At 46.6% G+C, this 20,581-nt stretch overlaps 10 protein-coding genes across 10 annotated transcripts; 5 read left to right on the top strand and 5 right to left on the bottom strand.

Moving 5' to 3' along the window:
* Nucleotides 1–1,006: 1,006 nt before the first annotated feature.
* EYB26_001457 (uncharacterized protein) lies at nt 1,007–3,354 on the top strand (the record flags this gene model as incomplete). The annotated part of the gene is made up of 9 exons (XM_054260767.1): nt 1,007–1,736; nt 1,789–1,913; nt 1,985–2,179; nt 2,231–2,327; nt 2,387–2,458; nt 2,516–2,554; nt 2,610–2,860; nt 2,924–3,152; nt 3,209–3,354. The coding sequence occupies 9 exons, from the start codon at nt 1,007–1,009 to the stop codon at nt 3,352–3,354; spliced, it is 1,884 nt and encodes a 627-aa protein (XP_054116742.1).
* Nucleotides 3,355–3,787: 433 nt separating this feature from the next.
* On the bottom strand, nt 3,788–5,154 carry EYB26_001458 (uncharacterized protein; the record flags this gene model as incomplete). The annotated part of the gene is made up of 4 exons (XM_054260768.1): nt 3,788–3,800; nt 3,853–4,872; nt 4,925–5,076; nt 5,140–5,154. 4 exons carry the CDS (start codon nt 5,152–5,154, stop codon nt 3,788–3,790), a joined length of 1,200 nt encoding a protein of 399 aa, XP_054116743.1.
* A 715-nt stretch (nt 5,155–5,869) lies between these two features.
* EYB26_001459 (uncharacterized protein) lies at nt 5,870–6,931 on the top strand (the record flags this gene model as incomplete). Its single annotated transcript, XM_054260769.1, has 1 exon — nt 5,870–6,931. The coding sequence occupies one exon, from the start codon at nt 5,870–5,872 to the stop codon at nt 6,929–6,931; it is 1,062 nt and encodes a 353-aa protein (XP_054116744.1).
* A 133-nt stretch (nt 6,932–7,064) lies between these two features.
* Nucleotides 7,065–7,944, bottom strand: EYB26_001460 (uncharacterized protein; the record flags this gene model as incomplete). The annotated part of the gene is made up of 3 exons (XM_054260770.1): nt 7,065–7,438; nt 7,500–7,613; nt 7,671–7,944. 3 exons carry the CDS (start codon nt 7,942–7,944, stop codon nt 7,065–7,067), a joined length of 762 nt encoding a protein of 253 aa, XP_054116745.1.
* A 523-nt stretch (nt 7,945–8,467) lies between these two features.
* EYB26_001461 (uncharacterized protein) lies at nt 8,468–10,243 on the top strand (the record flags this gene model as incomplete). Its single annotated transcript, XM_054260771.1, has 5 exons — nt 8,468–8,570; nt 8,621–9,414; nt 9,463–9,669; nt 9,720–9,776; nt 9,827–10,243. The coding sequence occupies 5 exons, from the start codon at nt 8,468–8,470 to the stop codon at nt 10,241–10,243; spliced, it is 1,578 nt and encodes a 525-aa protein (XP_054116746.1).
* Nucleotides 10,244–11,047: 804 nt separating this feature from the next.
* Nucleotides 11,048–13,129, top strand: EYB26_001462 (uncharacterized protein; the record flags this gene model as incomplete). The annotated part of the gene is made up of 1 exon (XM_054260772.1): nt 11,048–13,129. One exon carries the CDS (start codon nt 11,048–11,050, stop codon nt 13,127–13,129), a length of 2,082 nt encoding a protein of 693 aa, XP_054116747.1.
* A 194-nt stretch (nt 13,130–13,323) lies between these two features.
* On the bottom strand, nt 13,324–15,219 carry EYB26_001463 (uncharacterized protein; the record flags this gene model as incomplete). Its single annotated transcript, XM_054260773.1, has 1 exon — nt 13,324–15,219. One exon carries the CDS (start codon nt 15,217–15,219, stop codon nt 13,324–13,326), a length of 1,896 nt encoding a protein of 631 aa, XP_054116748.1.
* A 961-nt stretch (nt 15,220–16,180) lies between these two features.
* On the bottom strand, nt 16,181–17,833 carry EYB26_001464 (uncharacterized protein; the record flags this gene model as incomplete). Its single annotated transcript, XM_054260774.1, has 1 exon — nt 16,181–17,833. One exon carries the CDS (start codon nt 17,831–17,833, stop codon nt 16,181–16,183), a length of 1,653 nt encoding a protein of 550 aa, XP_054116749.1.
* A 988-nt stretch (nt 17,834–18,821) lies between these two features.
* EYB26_001465 (uncharacterized protein) lies at nt 18,822–19,285 on the top strand (the record flags this gene model as incomplete). Its single annotated transcript, XM_054260775.1, has 3 exons — nt 18,822–18,919; nt 19,003–19,192; nt 19,280–19,285. 3 exons carry the CDS (start codon nt 18,822–18,824, stop codon nt 19,283–19,285), a joined length of 294 nt encoding a protein of 97 aa, XP_054116750.1.
* Nucleotides 19,286–19,808: 523 nt separating this feature from the next.
* On the bottom strand, nt 19,809–20,491 carry EYB26_001466 (uncharacterized protein; the record flags this gene model as incomplete). The annotated part of the gene is made up of 3 exons (XM_054260776.1): nt 19,809–19,874; nt 19,925–20,124; nt 20,239–20,491. 3 exons carry the CDS (start codon nt 20,489–20,491, stop codon nt 19,809–19,811), a joined length of 519 nt encoding a protein of 172 aa, XP_054116751.1.
* Nucleotides 20,492–20,581: the final 90 nt, after the last annotated feature.

Here is a 20,581-nt window from a genome sequence, read left to right on the forward strand (position 1 = left end):
CTGTTGTTGTCATGTCTGAATCAGAGGTTTGGCTGAGTGATAAGGAAATTTCCTATTTGGGCAATCTTATAGACTTACGGGATGCGTCCATGCCTTCTGTCCAGGCCATCTACAGAATGCAGCTGCCGGTTCTTGATCTGATATCAAGCATTTTTATTATTAAAACTATTCGGCAGGACTAGGTAACAATGAATGAATGACTTCTAAGGCAATGACTAACTTCGAGTCCTCCGGATGATGATTACCATAGACGTGCATCCTGCCACCTTAATTTGAGTGAGATGTGCCGTACAACATTGATAATGTCAGTATACATACATAACTTGTCTTGGTAGTCAGTTACTTAAGATTCAGATTCCCTAAAGGCTTTCTGTAATTGTTCGGTGTTAGCCTGTACAGCTACTCCAGAAATTCCATAGGGGGACTGAAGTACATAGATAGCCCCTGAATAGATCCATGCTAGATTTGTATATTGATATTTAGATGAAAATGAGCGAGGGATTTAAAGATCTTTTGCGCGTGATTCGTGCTATAACGCAAATAACAAGGCATACTCAAGGCTGTGATATGATAGATATCTTGTAAGCTGTAACATACTTTGATCCAACGAACACCGATATAATCAAAGACTGACTATTATCACTTGAAAATCGGCATAAATAAACACAATAGTCCAATTATATTAATTTGAATTTTGACATTCGTCCATGAATCGGCATGATCGACGTTGAGAGATACCTCTCGGAGCATCGGACTTTCTTTTGAGATTCCACCCCGATAGTACATCCATGTTTCGGCCTCAAGTGCTGATGCATGGTGTAACACTGAGTATGATGGTATATTTTTCGCTCCTCTATAAAACTTTATCGGTGGTCTAGGAAGTATTATTCTATTGACGGTGCTTATTTTGATCTCGACCAAAGTGTCATGCAAAATGTCGCCCTGAGTTTTCCCGAACTAAAGCTTCATTCAACTCGCAGTTATCCAGCTACACCATCATTGAATTATGAACTCCTCACGGAAAGGTCGGGAAACAGTCCTGGATAGTCTCCCATGTTCATTACCGACAAGACACATCCCCGAAGACATCAATCCAAGTTCCATAAGCCACATATTCAGCGACAAATTAGCCAACCTAGGCGACAAAGACTTTACTACCGATGCTATATGGAGAGACATGTTCTCCTTAACCGGTACTCTGCGCACACTCTATTCCTCAAAAGTCGTCTTGCCAGCATGGCGATTACTATGTCAACAGCGAAGGACATCATCTTTCAAGCTCAGACCGGAGACTGCCTTTGTGAACAGACAAGGAGCGGGTGTTGCTTGGATTGAGGTATCGTTTACGTTTAGTATGGGAGTACCGTTGCACGCTTTGTGTCGTGGGTATTTGTGTCTTGTTCCGGATGGTGGTGATGAGGGTGAATGGAAGATTTGGGTTATGGGTACTATATTGGATCAGTTACCTGATTTTGGGGATATTGATCGGGTTGATCCTATTGAGAGTACATCTACAAGCAATCTTCATACCGATAAAACAAATCGTTCCTCGAGCGAGGCAAGAGGAAATCATCAACAGACTTCACAACAGCATTATGACTGTATGATTGTCGGCGGTGGTCAATCTGGCCTCTGCACTGCGGGACGACTACAAGCATTAGGAGTCTCATACATTTGCATCGATAGCAACAACGAGCTTGGCGACAGCTGGAGACTACGATATGATTCTTCGAAGAGTATGTTCCACCTCTATGTTTCAAAAAAACTTTGTGGCTGACGCTTCATTAGTCCACACAATACGAGAGTCTTCTCATTTGCCATTCGAAAGGACGTTTACCCCTGATTACCCCCAGTGGTTGACAAAAGACGACCTGGCAGACGCCTTCAAGGCATGGAGTGAAAGATACGGACTTGTACGTTAAGGAGGCATATTGGAGATTAAAAGCAGGGGTTGTTTTTGCTAATGGAGATGAGATTCTCTTAGACCCCTCATATCTGGCTCTCAACCACCCTGAAATCCGGATCATGGGACGAATCAACGAAGATATGGACTTTGGAACTACGAAGACGACAACCTGATTCAGATAGATTGAAACTCATCACGGTCACGAGCTCACATGTTGTTTTGGCTATTGGTATCAACTCGCAAATACCTTGGTTTCCGGAGTATGCAAATAAGGTGCGTCTCCTTTCAGCAGGTTTCAGAATCAAATACTGACGTGAGCCTCAGTTCCAATTTCAAGGTACAGTAATGCATTCCAAGGATTACAAAAACGCATCCAAGTGGAAAGGGAAGCATGGCGTTGTGGTGGGTACCGCGAATACAGGTAGGAGGTCTCGTTGTTTTCTTTAGCACTTTTAGTACGGACTCTATTGACTCTGCTAGGGCATGACGTCGCTGAGGATATGGTCAAAGCTGGACTGGCTTCGGTCACTATCGTCCAACGTAACAAGACTTGTACGTATACGAAGCAATCTAAGCATACCGAAATCCACTGACCTGACCTCGTCACAGACGTGATATCTCAGTCTGCATACCAGAAACACGCAATAAGTATGCAACACACGACATCTCCATAACACTTCACCTCTCTAATGGATTCATCTAGCACAATACAACACCGAAACAGACATGAACACCGCTGATATCAAATGCTTCGCCTATCCCAACGCTCTCAGCCGTAGACTAGGACTACTCGCAAACCACTTACAATATACCACTCAACCAGATCTATACTCTGACTTGGTAAAAGCCGGCTTTCTACTTGAGCAAGATGATGATCTTACGCGACACATTTGTGAACGTCTTGGAGGACATTATATGGATATAGGGGCATCGAAAAAGATTGCTGACGGATTTGTCTGTTTTCTCTTCCCACTCCCTGAATATGATACGACCGGGATCACTAACGGTGGATAGTAGATAAAAATGAAAACTAGTTCATTGCCGGTGTCGTACACTAACACCGGCGTTCTATTCGCAGATGGCAGCCACCTGAAAGCAGACGTACTCGTTTTCGCTACGGGGTTTGTGGGTAATATGCGTGATACAGTTCATCAAATTTTTGGGGATGAAGTCGCAGACAGAGCAAGTGATTGCTGGGGTGTTAATGATGAGGGTGAAATCAAAGGCGCGTTTATGCCTCTTGGACGTATGATACTGACACCCCTTTCCTAGCCTTCGTTATGTGCTAATGGTCTTGTATAGAACCAGGTCTTTGGTATATGGGTGGTGGACTCAACCATGCAAGATTTTACTCACGCTATATTGCTATGCAGATCAAGGCTGCGCTTGAAGGGAAGGGTTTCCCTGTCTTTGATGGTAACGGACAAGAGACTCTATCAAAACTTTGAGATTAGGGTCGGGAAAGCCCCTTGAATCGTTTCTCTTGTGTCAATTTTATTAGTCAGATGGACTCATTTAAGAATCAAGCTAGCCCGTTCGGATGGTCCTAGCAATATTCTACATGATATATCAAGTAATCAAAAAGGGATATCAGTTAAAATTCGGAAAGCATTGTGAAGGGTGAATATATACAACTCGAAGTAAAGCAGTGCAGATCGAATAGAGAAATGAATATAGAAAAGCAAAAAAGGTTAACAACGCCCCTCTTGCAGGGCTGCTTCTCATATGACTTATCGAAAATCAGGGTATAATTAGTCAAAGAGTAGCATAGCCACAACTATCGCGCATGAATGTAGGACAAATATCGTCTGAGGTGTACTGTTAATCCTACAGTATGAGGTAAATGAACTTGGAACTCCTTTCATCTGGGAAAAAGTGTCATTAGACTTCCCTCCTAAAGGCTGTTAGAACACTTTCTGCAACGCTAGGGAGTATGTCATACGTACCAGGTAGGTTGCTGCTTTTCAAGATATGGAGTCGACACTTCATTCCTATCTCCGAAAGGATTATTTTCGTCATCATCCTCCTCAGACTCGCTGGCACTTTCCAAGTCATTGAGGTTGAACGGAGATTTCTTGTTATCTGTAGGAAATCCTGGTATGCTTGTCGGTCGTGCAGGTCGAGGCGGTTTAGGAGGCCCAATGCTTATTCCAGAGAAACCCTTGTCAATGGCTCGCAGATAGCCCTCATCTTCGCTATCACTATCGTAGTCTAAACTCTTGTCGAGCACCTCGAACGCCATCAATCCAGTAACGAGCTCTTCGTTAGCGTGAATTAAACTGCCGAGAAGATCACCACTTTCGATGTGTTGGATATAGCGTAGAATCTGTCGTCGTAGATTCTTGCATCTTTCAAACTGGGTAATGACTTCTTCATCCTCGCTCACTCGGTGTGTTTCGCGATTGACTAGTTTTAACGCATTTTGAAGATTGGTACTTGCCACCGACGACGACGCGATTGTCTGCAAAATCTCGGGCTTCTCTTTCTCCATATTAAAAATCTTGGAGCCCGATTTTTTGTGACCCTTTGAACTAGAGGAGCCGAATGTGGAGCTACGTTTGGACTTCTTGGCTGACTTCGGGGACGTCAATACAGTCGAAGGGCCTTCTCCAACTGATATTGACACTGAGTGGCCCATCGGCACCTCGGGGGGTGGTGCTGCCGTTTCCCGAAGAACTTTGGCTTGAGCCTGCTGTGCTGGCTGTTTTCGCTTTGGAAGCTGCCTGTAAAGCGCCGTGATCCCACCCATGCCTGGAGTGTCCTTGTAGCTTACTGCCCATTGCCCAAAGAGCTGTTGACATTTCTTCCTCACCTCTGGGTCAGATACGGGATCTGTGGCGGCAATACGAAGACGTTCGAGTAGCGGTTCGTCGGCGAATCCACGCAGGAATCGTTCGCCCGCATTCTGGATGAGAAAATCTAATATTGTGAGGGCTCGTAGCTGACGGTGGAGGTTGCCGTATTTCCTATTTTTGTATTAGACACATATAGTTTATTAATCATGGTATGTATGCTCACAATTTCTTCCGCAACGCACGACTAGCTTCGCGTGGACCAGTCCCCTGGATCTGGACGACTTCGATCAAGTCAACGATTCCACTCGAGTCTTCGACTTCGTATTGCTCGCTCGTCAGATTCTCAATCTGCACGGAGACGGCGGTGAACGGTTTCTAGTTAAATTAGCAAATATTGCCCATATCATTATAGTATGTGTGGATTTCATCATCTCTGACATCTGATCGGAACATAGCGGAAGCTGTTGTTTTTTCTGTATGTCCGTTGCGCTCAAAATAGTAAAAGTCAAGTGAGAGTCGTAGAGTGATGAACGAGAATTTCTGCCCTTCACTGCCTCAAGGTTGTCAGGCGACGTCGCAAGTCGTACCACGATTTAACCCTTGGCTCATGGACACAACAATAGTTTGATCGTCACAAGAGTCATAAGCTGCGGGTGCAGCAGAGATCCTAAACAAAACAGCCGCAGCTTTGGCGAGTGTCCCTGCTGGCAGCACAATGCTTGTATGAAGGGAGAACAACAAAGCTTGTAAGGTTGACTCGGTTGTTCTTGTCAACAACCCATTGCCGTCATTGACCCCTCCCGTGGTGTTTTGCCTCATTTAGCCTAGTGCGGGACAATCTGGAGAATGAGACTTTCCGATTGGTCCGTCTGTGCTCGCAATTCTTCTTTAGGAATGTAGGCCCGCTATTTCCGCCGGTGATTGCTTTGAGGTTTTCCCCAGAATCTTTCTTAGCTGCGAATAAGACGCCAAACATTTGCCGATCACTTCTTGGAGAAATAATTCTTAATTGAATTGTAATTTCTACTGAGCAGTATCCAAAACTCAGCTATTGAAGTCTTGATCACTCTCAATCATCCTGGCCTCAACCATTGCACCTTGTCGGCCCCGTCTCTCCGCAATTCTCAGTCACCTCCGATATCGATCTCTTTTCTCAACCACCACCAAAATGACCTACGAACGCGAACGCCGAATCGCTGAGCTCGCAGTACAGCGAGCATGCCTCCTCACAAAAAAAGTCTTTCACGAGAAAGCAAAGGGAACATTGGCCAAAGACGACAAATCTCCAGTCACGAAAGGCGATTTCGGCGCGCAAGCTCTGATCATCCAAGCCATTGCCAAGAACTTCCCCAACGACGAGATTGTAGCAGAGGAAGAGTCAAGTGAATTAAGACAAGATACTGCCCTGCGAGCGGAGATTTGGGATTTGGTCAAGGATATCAAATTAAATGATGCGGCAAGTGATGAAGTTATTGGAGGTTCGTTAGCAAACGAAGAAGACATGCTGGCTGTGATAGATCAAGGAAAATCACTTGGTGGAGCAACCGGTCGTATCTGGGCTTTGGACCCTATTGACGGTACCAAGGGCTTCCTCCGAGGTGGTCAATACGCAGTCTGTTTGGCCTTGATAGTGGATGGTGACGTGAAGGTAGGCGTCATTGGATGCCCCAATCTTCCAATTGACGACTCTGAAGCTCTCACCACAAATATCGGTAGTGAGCAGTCCGACGACGAGGGCAAAGGTGTTCTTTTCTCTGCTATTGAAGGTGAAGGAGCCGTCAGTCGACCTCTGACAAATGCCGGTTTAGCACCAAGCAAACCTATATCCATGCGTCCAGTTCCGGATGTCTCTCAGGCTGTCTTCTGTGAGGGTGTTGAGGCCGCTCACTCCAACCAGGATGACAATGCCTCAGTTGCAAAACGCCTTGGAATCACTGCGCCAAGTGTGCGCTTGGACTCTCAGGCTAAGTATTGCTCGATTGCTCGCGGTGCCGGAGACATTTATCTCCGTTTGCCTATGAAGAAAGACTATCAGGAAAAGATCTGGGACCATGCTGCTGGTGACCTTCTGGTTCGCGAAGCTGGTGGCCAGGTGACTGATATCTATGGCAAGCGCCTCGACTTTACCAAGGGAAGAACCCTCAAGGATAACAAAGGTGTTGTCGCCGCCCCTGCTGCCCTTCAAGACCAAGTCATTGATGCAGTTCAGGTTGTGTTGAACCTGAAGTAGACATGAAGAAGTCACAATGTGATGATAACCATGATATAAGAAAATCCTAGACTACAGTATACAATACAAAAAAGATACCATGACATAATATACATCCAAGAAGATATGCACAAAGAAGAAACCGGCAGAGCGATCACTTGATCTTCTTGTTCTTGAGGCGGATGGTCTCCCCGTTCACGAAGATACCCTTGCCCTTGTATGGTTCCGGTTTCCTCCACTCTCTGATTTCAGCCGCAAATTGAGTGACAACTTCCTTGTCAATACTTTCGAGTAAGATACGAGTAGGCTGAGGCGTGGAAGCTTTGACGCCCTTTGGAATGGGCAGCTCAATTGGATGTGAGTATCCGACCTTCAACGACACGAATTGTTGACCAGGGAATTCGGCAGTCACTGTGGTCGCAGTTGATTCGATAGTTGCCCTGTAACCGACACCGACTAGACTGAGGATACAAATGTGGCCTTCGGAGACACCAAGGATGTAGTTTTGGAGGTGAGCGCGTGTTGTTCCTATGACACGCATTCGTGCTTAGATAGTATGCCTTGAAACACAACTTGACTTAATACGTACCCCACATAGCTCGCTGATGAGGAACTTCTGTATCTTGAACAGATATCATGGCTTTTCGGGTGGTCTGGTCATGGTTGATGTTGACGAACGGAGGGATCTTTAACGTCAATTGTCCTAAACAAAATCATCAATGACCAAGGCCCGCCACAGCTCAGAATCAAGACGACAAACCTAATGGACCTTTCACTTCGACGGCCATCTTTGGGGCATCCTTCGCCTTTCCACGGACGTTAGTCTGTGGAAGGTCAATAAGACTCAAATTGACCTCTGGTGGAATTGACACGGGGGCACCACCGATACGAGACCGGGCCGCGGACGTTGTCGAGAAGCATTGTGTTCTTAATGGCTGAGAAAGTGCTGGAACAAGAAATGCGGGAACTGATTTCGATCGGATAGGCTCGCGCAGAAGCTGCACCAGGCAGCGTTGTGAGGCGGCGCAAGACATGGTTGCTGTTGGATGTTTTCTTGTCGGTGAGGTTGTTTAGCTCCGAAAATCACTTGAAATTATTTGGCAGTACCGTATTAGGTTAAGCGCATCACGTGCCTGATTATGATACAAGTCCTTCAATCAAGGATTTACACCCATTCATTCATGTCTTTTATCGAAAGAATAATTTTTGTAAAATCTCCTTGAGAAAGCCTCGGATTACAGAATGTCTAAACAAGATGAGATTCAGATGGTGGAGGGTGTTGCTGAGGAAGCTGCCTCCCCTGGCTCCTTCCTATTTAACCTCACTTTCCTCTTATTCCATTTATTCCATTGATAGCCATTGGCGCTTTCCCAAATAGTCATATCGAAATGAGGCAAGAAGATCTCTTCTTGAGCTCCTCTTAATCTAAAGATCTTCATCTTCCTCTTCCCATCCTGTTGCTCAACACAAACCATCACCACCACACTGATCTGATCATCGTTGCAAGAGGCGGCTGCCATCTTCGTTCTAGCGTATCATTGATTCGATCTCGGAAACATGTCGCTTCTAGTACTATATTATCTTCTGTTGCCCTTGCTGCTCTTGATAGCTTCCACAGAGGCATCGTTCCTCGATCTCTATCCGCCATCTACACAGAAGGGTTAGTACTATCAACTGCGATCGTTATGGTAGTGCTAACAAGAGGAGCAGCAAATCCCAGGAAATCTATAGAGACCCCCGACTTGGTTAATTTGATACGCTCAAGGACAGCGCAACATGACAGCGCCTTTTCAAATGCAATACAACTCCTTGAATCAATGAAGTCATCGCCGTCATGCAGTAGAATCGCTGCTATGAAACTTCTCACATCTTGCCAAAGCCTCAGTAGTGCTGAAAGCTCAGGTGGAGCCGAAATTGTACACACCCTGGACCAAGTAAAGTCTATATATGCTGCAAGACTAGCCCTGTGCGAACTTTCAGGAGCTGGAGCTACAATCCCGGTGTCATGCTCATCGATCCGAATCGCCTCTGACCGAATACACAACGATTCTACAATTGACTTGATAGATATTGCCGACGATTTTGCAGCGCCTATTGTGGAAGGATGTCTTCGAGGGTTGGAGTCAAGACCTCAATGGTGGACGAGTTACAGCAATAGCAGACAAAATGCGATTGTCATTTGTCAGGCAGCGCGCATTGAAATCGAAAAGGAGGAAATTTTGAATCTACACCAGTCACTTGCCAAAAATGCAGAAAATCTCAACTTGGCTTTACAGTCAGCGCTACATGATGCAGCTGCCGAGAATGTTCAACAAAAGGCATTTATGGAAGAAGTACACAAGCTGAGGAATCAGCTTACAGCCGAGCTCCAAAAAGACAGCAATCGAGCAAGGAGGCTCTTTACTGGGCTTCTCCAGGATTTCGAAGGCATTGTGAGCACTAGTGTCTCAAAAGTTCTTTCACTTTTGAAAGATGTGGAAGAAGACTCTTCTATACTGACTCAGGTAAGGAATTATGATGCAATTGTCGGGCAAGCGGGTTGAAAATCATAGGGCATGCATATCTCTATCACGGATATTGCGCAATTACGACGTCAAATAAATGAGATATTTAACGAACTAGAACGCCGAAATTCTGAATTCAAAGACCTGCAAGGTCAAGATATGAGGAACATGGAGTCTAACCATGAGCGGACACTGCTCATGCAAGCGTCCTTGAACAATATGCAGGAGAGAGTTGCCGGGGTGGATGGAGCGTTGGTAGGAAAGTGAAACAACAGTCGCTAGTTGCAATGCTAATGTGGCTATAGGAATGGTTGGTTGAACGTTTTGCAGCAATCCACCAACAAGAGACTCTTATACTAGAGGTTTTTGATTCCTCAAGTATAGCGCTATTAGCATTTCTGACATATCACAGAGACTGCAAACTTTCGAAACCCACTTGGAAAAGTCTGAGGCGCGTGCGGCAAGACTTCTTGAAACACAAACATATCATGCCAAGGCCATCGAGACACAAGCTCAGGCTCAAGAAGCTCTAGGTGCCCACACAAAAGTTGTATTCGCCTTGCTTGAGAAGCTCACAGCTCGCGCAGCCAACCTCGAATCCATGCTAGAGGAAACGGGGGCTAAATTCAAAGGTCTTCAAGCGCTCGATGGTTTGTTTGGCTTGAATATATCACTCTGGACCGTTCTCTCGTTACTTGTCACCCTGCTCGCCGTTCAGAACCCCAAAATGGCAGGCATAATATCCGTCTTTGCCGGGTTCGCCCTGGTCTCGAGAGCTATTTCATATATTACCCCTTTTCATTTCTCAACAGTGATGAATCGTATCTGATGACCTGAATTACATACGTTATCTTCTAGATGTCTTTGAGTTTTCGATTGTCACCCTTTTTCCACGGATATATATGCGACTGCCATCAGGAAGACAGCAGTAGTGATTTCAATTCTTTCGCATTTCTTTATGATATTTATTGTTTCATTCCAGTATCTACTTATTCTGGGTTTATGTGGATTTACTTTTGACATATGCAGGACGAAAGGTCAACACTTGGCTGCAAACAGATGAGCCCTACTTTGGACAATTCTTTCCTAATTAGGTAGTTTACACTTCCCTTCCTATATAGTCCTTTGCGCTTTTCTTTAGCAGATATAAGCTTTACAAGCCCATTCTGCTACTATCCGTCTCACCGATGCAACAAATGCAAATTTCCGTGAAGAAATTAGTCTAAATCCTAATATACAAGCATGTTTCATATCCTGTGAGACCGCAGATGCCCACTGGGATACGTGTGCTTCCCCGCAAACCCGCTTCTATATTAGTATTTATTGCCTTGCCGTACCTTCTGTAAGTTAGGCTAGAAATGCATAACTCGCGCAACGCCCTCGGTCTCCTTTTTGTACCTCCAAAGTCGAACCTCCACATGCTATGTTGGACGGTGTAACGGTAAACAGCTGCCCCCCCACATCAATGTCGTTAGACCTGCAGATCCAGAATTCAGGCTAATTTCGATAATGCTGAAGAGAAGTACCGATGTGGGTGCTGGAGGAAATAGGGTGGTATTTATACCTCGGCCAAAGACGCATTCAAAATCTATCCCGATATTATTGTTTCATTCCCATATTTGGGGGTATCAAGATGTCTAGCTTTAAAGCGTGGAGGTCCATCTTAGGGCTTTGCGCCGCTCTATGCGCATCAGCTGCATTGTCGGCTTCATCCAACCATAAAAATCCACGACTCACCAGCACAACAATCCTGTATCATAACTCTGGAGACTGGGAAAGCCACGAAGGTAATCCTAGCGCGATCCTGGTCAACAAACCAGCCACCTACCACGAGGCCGTCAAGATCTGCGCTTCCTACAACGAAACTCTGCTTGATTGTAAGGGATTGTATAATTATCAAGACGAACTCAATTATCAGGCCTGGCTGGGGAATATTAATAAACCGGATGGACTCTGGACGTCTTGCAATTCGAATCGGCCATCGGATTTCCAGGGCTCGTTTTCTGGGACTCCAAATGGTGGCGGAAAGTCCCCATTCTTGTGCACCAACACAGCCCCTTTCGTCGGCCAGGTAGATACAGATTACTCTACCTTCCCGACTGTGAGAACACCCACCATCGAAGGGGTCGTATTCGAGGGTCTACGGGACCACATGGCATATCGATTTTTGGGCATTCCATTCGCGAAACCACCCGTTGATGAGTTGCGCTTTCAATATGCCCAACCACCTGAGTATCAAAATGGGGATGTAGTTAATGCAACGCGATACCGGCAGGCTTGCATGCAAGTAGGCAGTTTTGAGGGCAATGCCCAGGGACTGAATCCCTGGGGGAATAGTGAGGATTGTCTGCATCTGCAAGTCTTTACACCCAGTCTCCCTTCATCTCTGCCTACGGCCTCCCAAGGGGGTCTAAAGCCTGTTATGCTCTGGATCCATGGCGGCGCAATGATCAACGGTGCCGGGAGCGATTCCACCTTTGACGGCGCCAGTCTTGTCTCTCGCGGCGACGTGGTGCTTGTGAGTATCAACTACCGACTCAACATCTTTGGGCTACTGACTCTCAACGACGGCGTCGTAAACGGCAACTACGCGTTAAGCGACAAGATCGCCGCTCTGGAATGGGTACAAAAATACATTGCTGCGTTTGGCGGTGATCCGGATAATGTCACCATTTTCGGGCAGTCTGCTGGCGGTGCATCGGTTATGGATTTGATTGTTTCACCCAAAGCGAAAGGATTGTTTAAGAATGCGATTCCACAGTCTTTGGCGGGGAATGTTGTAAATCAGAGTGTGATTGAGGCGGTGATGGCTCCGCATATAGAGCCGTTGTGTCCGACTTCTGCAGGACAAGAAGGTAGATTTGAGTGTTTGAGGCAGCTGCCAGCAGACACATTGCTAAATATTAGCATGGTATACTGGTCGTGGAGCACCGTCATCGATGGCGTATACATGGTCGATCAACCGCTTTCCCTCGTTTCGGAACGTAAAATCAACGGCGTCAATGTCCTGATGGGCTGGATGCCCGACGAAGCGCAGTCGTTACTAGCGACTAGCATCGCGCCAAACATGGCCAATCTCACCACTGGTCTGGAAGCTCTCGCTAGAGGAGGTATGATCACCTCATCTCAGGCATCCACTTTAGCTTCTTCTGGTCTCTGGGACATTCCACAGGACTACACAGATGCGTACAACGCAACCGTCAACATCGGCACAGATGGGGGGATCATCTGCCATGTGAGCAAATTCGTCGACGCTGCTGCTTCCTCCTCATCAAAGCCGTTCAATTCTCTCTGGGTATACACTCACCAACGCGCCTACGCCCTCAGTTTCTACTCCTTCTACGACCTGTGCACATTCCCCGTCGGCCAGCCGAATACACCATACTACCGCTGCCACTCAGGTGATTTGTACGAAATATTCGGGACATATTACATCTTCAACCAACCGGTAAGGGATGATGGGGATATAAAATACACAAACGTCGTACAAGATATGTGGACATCCTTCGCGAAGACGGGGGATCCGAATCCGGATATAGAGTATCTGAGTACGAGGGGGTATCGGCCGTCGGAGCATTACTTTACGATGTTCAGATTTGAGGAGTACTCGACAGCTGGAAAGGGGGTGATGAATTTGGAGTGGCCGAGGCCGTCTTTCTCAGATTTACCAGATCGGAAGCATTGTAGTGTTTTGGGAATGACTCTTGATAAGTAAGGTAGACGTTGTATAAAATCATTTATTACTCGATATGTTCGAATATCATTCTTCCCATGTAACTTATATCAAACGCTATGCCATGCCCTCAAGCTCCAAATATCTCTAAAAAACAATAAATGACATAATGTACGTACTCCAACCGAAACAACAGAATAGGCATTGGGGTATATAAACTTCAAAACAAAAAAGGATCATGCCAACACCTTAACCTTCATCCACTCACTCGTACCCACACCAAGATTCAACCCATTCTGCGCCCACCACTGCCGCACTCGTTGCGCCGCATGTGTAGACGGATCAGCGTCCTCAAGTGCCTCTTCAATATCGCACGTCTTGAATTCAACTCGTAACCCGCTTTTGCGCCACCATTCGAGGACATTATCGTGTCCGCTTCGCGTGGCCCCGACAAGAACCTGGTTGTCAAAGATCATTTTTGTGCTCTTGAGGCGATACCATAGTTCAAGGACGTGGATGTGGCCGTGTGTGCTGGCGATGCGCGCCACGGACTCGGAATGTGTATATGGAATACCTGATGCGTCCCACCAGGCGAGGGATTGCGTTTTACCGGATTGTGCGGCTAGGAGAACTGATTTGCCGACTTTTAGGGGGATGGGGCGTGATGCCGTCAAGGAGGCATTTTTCCACCATTCGAGAACGTCGACGCGGCCTTCAGCACTGGCTGATTCTAGGGCACGTTCGGAATAGCGTAGTGGTGAGCCGGAGGATAGCCACCAATCCAAGACGTTTATATGTCCTGATCGGGAAGCGCCGTCGATGGCGTCGGCGCTGTGTTCCTGGGTTGAGGAGTCGGGAGAGTCGCGCCACCATGTCAGGATAGTCGGGTTGCCGTAGATGGCAGAAGCGAGATATGGTATGTTTTTGAAACGTGTAGTAGTGCTATATAGACTGGGATGCTTTTCCAGTAAATAAGTCAAGATGTCCGTTCTTGAAAATTTGAATATTAAATGGCATGCCAGATTCGACAATGGCGTATAAGGAGTGAGTTCCTTGATTTTTGACGTGATGGCGGTGAATGATCCCCGAAGTATAGTATACTCTAAAGATGGAGGCGTCGACATCTTTAATATATGAGACTGCCATTCTCTAGGAACCGGAAGATTGGTCGGGATGCCAACTGCTTTTGCAATTTCCCAGTCCCCAAGATGGTCCACGAAAACGTTCAGCCACAGTTCCAAAGGGAGAGACTTGGGGCGGCCACTTTGACTTTCTTCGCGATGCTTGGTGGCTTGTTGGGCGAGTTTAGCAATAGCCATGGAAGTATTCTTCGCCTCAAGCTTTTCCTCTGGCTCTCGCTCTGACTGACTACCACCATGTTCAGCTGAAACACTGGTCAAGTCAAGAATCCCCTGCAGCGTATTCTCAAAGATGCAACTTCCATCCCACGGGAACTGCGTCAACTTCTCCGGTCCAGTATGACTCCATAACAAAGGAGGTATCCGCATAATCCATGGCCAGTTGTGTTCCAGTTCTTGCAACTGTCGCTCGGTCAACGGATTCGTCCATTCCGAAACCGTCATACCAGGAACCAAAAACACAGGCTTATTAATATCCCATCCTCGAAGCAATGAAAGAGTCAATGTATGCGTAAGACCGTACAGCATCGACCCCAATGTTCCGGCATCGATTGGAGCGACGATAAGCAAATCTGCCCATTCGCACAACTCCGCCGCTTTTGCTCGAAGCCATCTCCGTGAACCCATCCTGTTGTCAAATGTATGACTGTCGACCGAGTCCATATAATGTGGGACTTTAGTTGCCCCTGTCGATATGGCCGAAGACTCTTCGTCGGTGATTAATCGAAGCTCGATATCAGGACTGTGGATTAAGGGAGGTAGAAAGTTGGAGGCAAAGGCGCTCTCCGTCGACAGCAGGACTCGTTTCCGTCGTTGCGTTCTTTCGAGCGGCGGTTTCGGTATTGTTGATGTTTTCATGGCATGTGCGTCATCAGAGCTCTCGGACTGTGAATCTATGTCCCCTGTGATTTCACGTATCTGCAAACTAGATGTCTCGAGACCTTTTGACTCCCTTGGTCCGGCCACATCCTCAGCTTTTAAACCGATTGCCATGCCAGATATACAAAAGATTATGACACTGAAACTGTCGTAAGGATGGTGCTCGCGGTGTCGTTCGGTGCATTCGTTCTATACGAGGATGGCAAAACACGATCGTGAATTCGTAGCGCAGGAAATATTACGTCCCCCAAAGGCAAGTCCAAACTCCGCAAGGCGAATAGTTGAAGGCGCGCGAACGGAGACGGAGAAGCTGGCTTTGTATAGATAAGGTCTTATCCCATAAGTCTCAACGGACAACAACGCCTTGGTCAAAATCAAAATCAAATATTTCCGTGCTCTTCTTCGTCAGCCCTTCCCCTCACTCAACCTGAACGGGCTGTCCAAGAGTTGGGGATATGCAGATTGACTGGCTAGCAAAAAAGGGGAGCGATTCTGGATTGCCACCAATCCTTCGGCTCTGATTGGAACGTGACAACTTTTTAAGCTAGGAAAAAGCGGAGAACTCAGACGTCAGGAGAACGAAATGTAGTAGGCAAGTACGTAACCCTATGGTGCTCATCATGAGAGCGACAGGGGTCTGAACCGGTGATCTATGGCAAGACACGTCACCTGGTGGTTGTTGTTCGTCCGAATAATGGAGAATAGTTTGAAAGGGTACGGACTGCGGAGTAGTTATATCGAGGAAAAGACATAAAAGAAGGGCAGCAAGCTAATCTGGTGCTTATGATTGGCTCAAATATCGGACTTCCGATAAGCCCGCCCTGAAGATTGGGCTGCACTAACTCAAGTCTCAACCGTCCATTCTATTCATGTCATGTTGATAGGAGACTAAATGGTTATGATTCAATTTCAAATTTCTATAGTATTATAGAATTTGTTCATAGCAATGACAAGGTATACAGGTAGATAAGAATCTATCTAGTAGTACTGTCCAAGAAAGCATTGTATCTAGTTAACTACGTATATGCTTCTCTATATCCAATCTATCTATATTCAATGCAGTCAAACGAGCCACTCATTGACGGGCCAAGTTGTTGTACAGAGTGTGCTGTCTCATAAGCAAACTCGAAAATGCTGCCAACACCGTAACACCAAGAAGAGTAATAAAAATCGCCCGCAACGACACCATATAAGCATCCAGCACACCTTGACGCCAGTCCTCAGGGACCTTCCATATCTCATCTAGACTATCTCGAATTCGGGGAATTAGCTCGTCGGCATCTGGCTGATCACCAAACCGAGCCCATAGTCCCTTTTTGAGCACATTTTGAAATGCAGCTGAAGCAATTGTGATGCCGATAGTGCTTCCGGTACTCCGGAACGCGTACGAGGCAGAGGTGACTACAGAATGGTAGTGGTGATCGACCGCCGAAATGAGCGCTACCAAGGTGATGGTAAGCATGGCGCCGTAGCCAAGTCCGAGACCGAACAGACCGAGCATTGGAAGCCACGATGGAGAGTTCAACTCAAAGGCGCAGAATATGCCAGAGCAGACAACCAGCAGAGCCATGACTATACAGTTCAGAAGCATATATCGGCCCGTAACACGCATGATCATTCCTGACCCCAACGAGCCCAGAGCTGTACCAACCGCTTCGGGAACAAGACGGACACCAGCTGCCGTTACGGAATAACCTTGAACCTGGAAGTAGATCGGCACGTAGTAGAGTAGACCGAAGACTGCCATTGTAGAGAACCAGTTTGTCAAGCAGGCAAATCCGACTGTTCGGTCGAGTAACAGGCGGACTGGAATGACAGGCTCTGACGCGATCTGATCTTCAATGTAGATGAAGATTACCAGAAAGACTGCAGATAAAGGTAGACTGGTTAGGACTAGTGGGTGAGTCCAAGGAACTTGATTGCCGCCAGCATTGAGACCGAGCAGCAGCAAAACCAGGAACACAATCAATGTAAAAGCACCCAAAAAGTCCACTCGTTTAAGGCGCGACTTGTCTGTTTCCTTGACTGGCACTTTCACCGTAAAACAAATGAGCACAGTCGATAGTACAACAAACGGTACCTGAATCAAGAACGCCCACCGCCAACCGAGCGAATCATTAACCATACCACCGAAAACACCTCCTAAGCCCATGCCAGTGCCATAGCAGATATTACCAATTCCCTGCCACACGCCCCGTCGCCGCAATGGGACCAGATCCGAAGTGACAAATGTTGAGATTGCCGTCAGACCACCACCGCCAATACCGGCAACCACCCGCCCGGTCACGATCATCCATTGCTCCGTCGCAAGACCACAGATAAGATTTCCAATACCGAAAAAGACATTCGAAAACACAAGGCCAGCCCGTCGCGAGAATATGTCGGTTAATCTACCGCTCAGCGGCTGAAACGCGGCATTGGAAATCAAATACGAAACCGCAATCCACGACAACAGCGACAAGGAATTAAATGACGAGGAGATGGGACCGGATAGAGTCGCGACAACGGTAGCATCGAGCGCGGCAAGAAAGACGCCTACCCAGATACTTCCCAGCACGAGAATCAACTCAAAGGTTGTGGGCTCTTTGACGATGGGTGTTCCATCTGTATCTTCCTGTTGGGCCGGATACTCATCTTGCAGCAAGGGTGTCTCTTCGGTTGCGACGGGAGGGAGACGAGTGAGACCGTCTCTTGTTTGTCCCGTGAATTCCGAGTCGTCGGTGGACATGGTTGTTGTTTGTTGTGTGATTATTGCAGGGCACAGTCACGAGACGAAGGAAGTTTATTGTGTGGTCGGCACACATGACGCTATGGAGGCTCAGAGTCTCCACTTTTCCGATCAGGCAATTGCGGGGAACTTTTATGCATATTCAGCCTGGACAGTCAGCACTGATCGGATCACCATCTTTTCTCCATAGCTATGTCGTGCCAACTGATCGATGAGCAGACGCTCAAATAGATGATCCGGTGAATGCATGACTCAGATAGACTTCAAGTAGAATAAGCCGCAATCAGCAACTCTGCTCGCTCTGTGAATCCAATTCCAAGCTGATGTGCCATCCATGGATCAAACATTGTATGGTAAACGTATTGTAAACATCACGCATCAACCATATGCATGTGTACCTTACAATGTCCAACAATATAGACAATCCCAGTCTGACATTCTGAGAAGTAGGGGGCGAGTTAAGCAGTACGTAAACACATTATACTCTTAGTTAATGCCCCGCGGTCGTTGCAACTTTGCCGTGTCTCTTGCCGGACGGCCTCCCTTCCGATTCTCGCCATAATCCTCATTTCGGACTTTTCCAATTCCCCCCCGATCCATTCCCCACATAAATCTATGTTATGGTATAATACGTTACGGGTCTGATACATCCATTATACGGTAAATATGCAGCTCTACTCTGGGGTTTGCACGAATAGGATTCCTGCCCAGCCATTTTGTCCAATCATCGCTGTGTAAAATTATCCCACATCGTTATGCATGATACATCAGATGCTGCTGTCATGCAATCAAGTAATTTTGTATGGCATAGCCTCGGTCGTGTCTGGGGGAGCATGCGACACTACGACGTATGTATTTCTAGGAGACATTTCTCTTCTCCTTTTTCACTTTTACATCTACATACTTCGTGCAAGGACGTGAATCCATCGATTTGCAACGATTCTTCTCGACCAAAAATATCACTACTCCGTACAGACGATATACATACATGGATCACTTCGCCTCCCCAAATGGACAGGCTCCCCTAGGAAACGGTGGCAGCCCATCACCCAGACATATTATCAGACTCGGTCGCATGACAAAAATGTATGTCTCTCAACCTTTTAATTCTATGATGGTGCATTTTCTATGCGTCGCGTTGAATATCAACTCATCTCACCCCTTCACAGAGGCGTTCCGATAATCGCCGTTTTAGGAATTGGCTATGGTGTAACCGCCATGCGTGATGCGCAACAGCGCATTCAACGCGAATCCATCCAAGAAGAAGAGCGTCTACGACGAAATGCTCAATTAATGGATGCCTATGGCGACAAGACCAGTTTGGAGGATATGCAGAGGGCCTTGGACCACTATCACAAAGTGAGCATACTTCCTTAAGTTCCGTTCGTCGGCCCGAGAATACCCTCATAGCGGATCACTGACATCCGATCTTTGTTTATTCAATAGAATTGAGCAACAAGTCCTTCCGATGAGATTGACTTATGTCTTGTGAAATAATTCCGTGCATTTATCCGGCGTTGGAGTTTTCGCAGTGCATATTATCGGATATTCTTATTGAGAACTTTTCTCAACCGCTTTCGACTGCTATTAAGAAGATGAATCGTCAAATGCTGGCCGTATGATCCTTCACGCTTCATGATAGTTTGCTCCCCACATCATCTCGGCAACAGCGTCTCGATGGACAGGTCGAAAGCGGATAACAGGTCCTTATCCGAAAGTCGACATTGACTTCATCCGCAACCCCTGTCCTCGGAAATAACGAAAGCCGATTTCAATCGCTTGATCCGTCGTTTCTTTGTCAACATTTGGTATCATTATGCAGAACGGAGGCTTTTCCGGCTGACTTCATGTCCACGCGATACGCGTGGTTTGGTCCATATCTTTAGTGGACTATGTATATATTCATACCCCTCTCTATTCTTAGTAGATTCGGGGCGAAGTAGGACGCTTAAAATGAAAACGTCGTTGTATCGATTCAACCAAAGAATGGAGTCATGGAGTATTGGACCCATAGCTGGTCATCCGTTTCGTTTTTGAAACACTAGACCAGCAATCAGCCACTTTTATTCTTAATCAGAAAGGAATAATTACCCTGTATAGACCTCCAATGCCTTCGTCGAGGGATGGTGCAAAGACGTTGTTGATATAACAAAAGACTGAATCAGTGTCTTGACAATCCAGCTTCTTCCTTAGAAAGTTGACCACAGTCTCAAACTTTTGGGACGCAGAGATCTTAAAGACTGTCTTTCTCAATATCGGTGCCGAGGGCAGAGGTTGAAATCGGACGGTGACTATGAAAATCAAAGTCAATTCTCAATCTATACTAGACCCCGTATAAACGTGAAAAGAGCGTGACCAGCTAAAGAAATGGATTAAAAATAACTCCTGCCCGGTAGAATACACACCTTTACCCACATCAATAGCTTCCGCATCAGCCAAAGCCCGATGTGCATCCTGCGGCAGTCCAGTCAAAACGACTGAGGCCGACATGGTCAAAGGAATATCAACTCCATGGTCTTCATCTGGGATTGCAGTATTTCCAGCTGCGTTGGAGTCGCTTCTTCTGGTAAGTCTGGGTCTCTGCGCTAGAGCTGGGGATGATACCGCTGGTTGCGGGGAATTGCGCCGTGAGCTGTCGGAGGGCGATGGGGAGGACATGTTGACGTTGTCGATGGGCGGGTTGTGGTATGGTAGAAGAAGATAATTATTTCCTCTCTAGCTATCTTTTGTTTATTCGTAAAGAGCTGT

This window comes from Talaromyces marneffei, chromosome 1 (genome assembly GCF_009556855.1).
Source record: "Talaromyces marneffei chromosome 1, complete sequence".
NCBI classification, from domain to species: Eukaryota; Fungi; Ascomycota; class Eurotiomycetes; order Eurotiales; family Trichocomaceae; genus Talaromyces; species Talaromyces marneffei.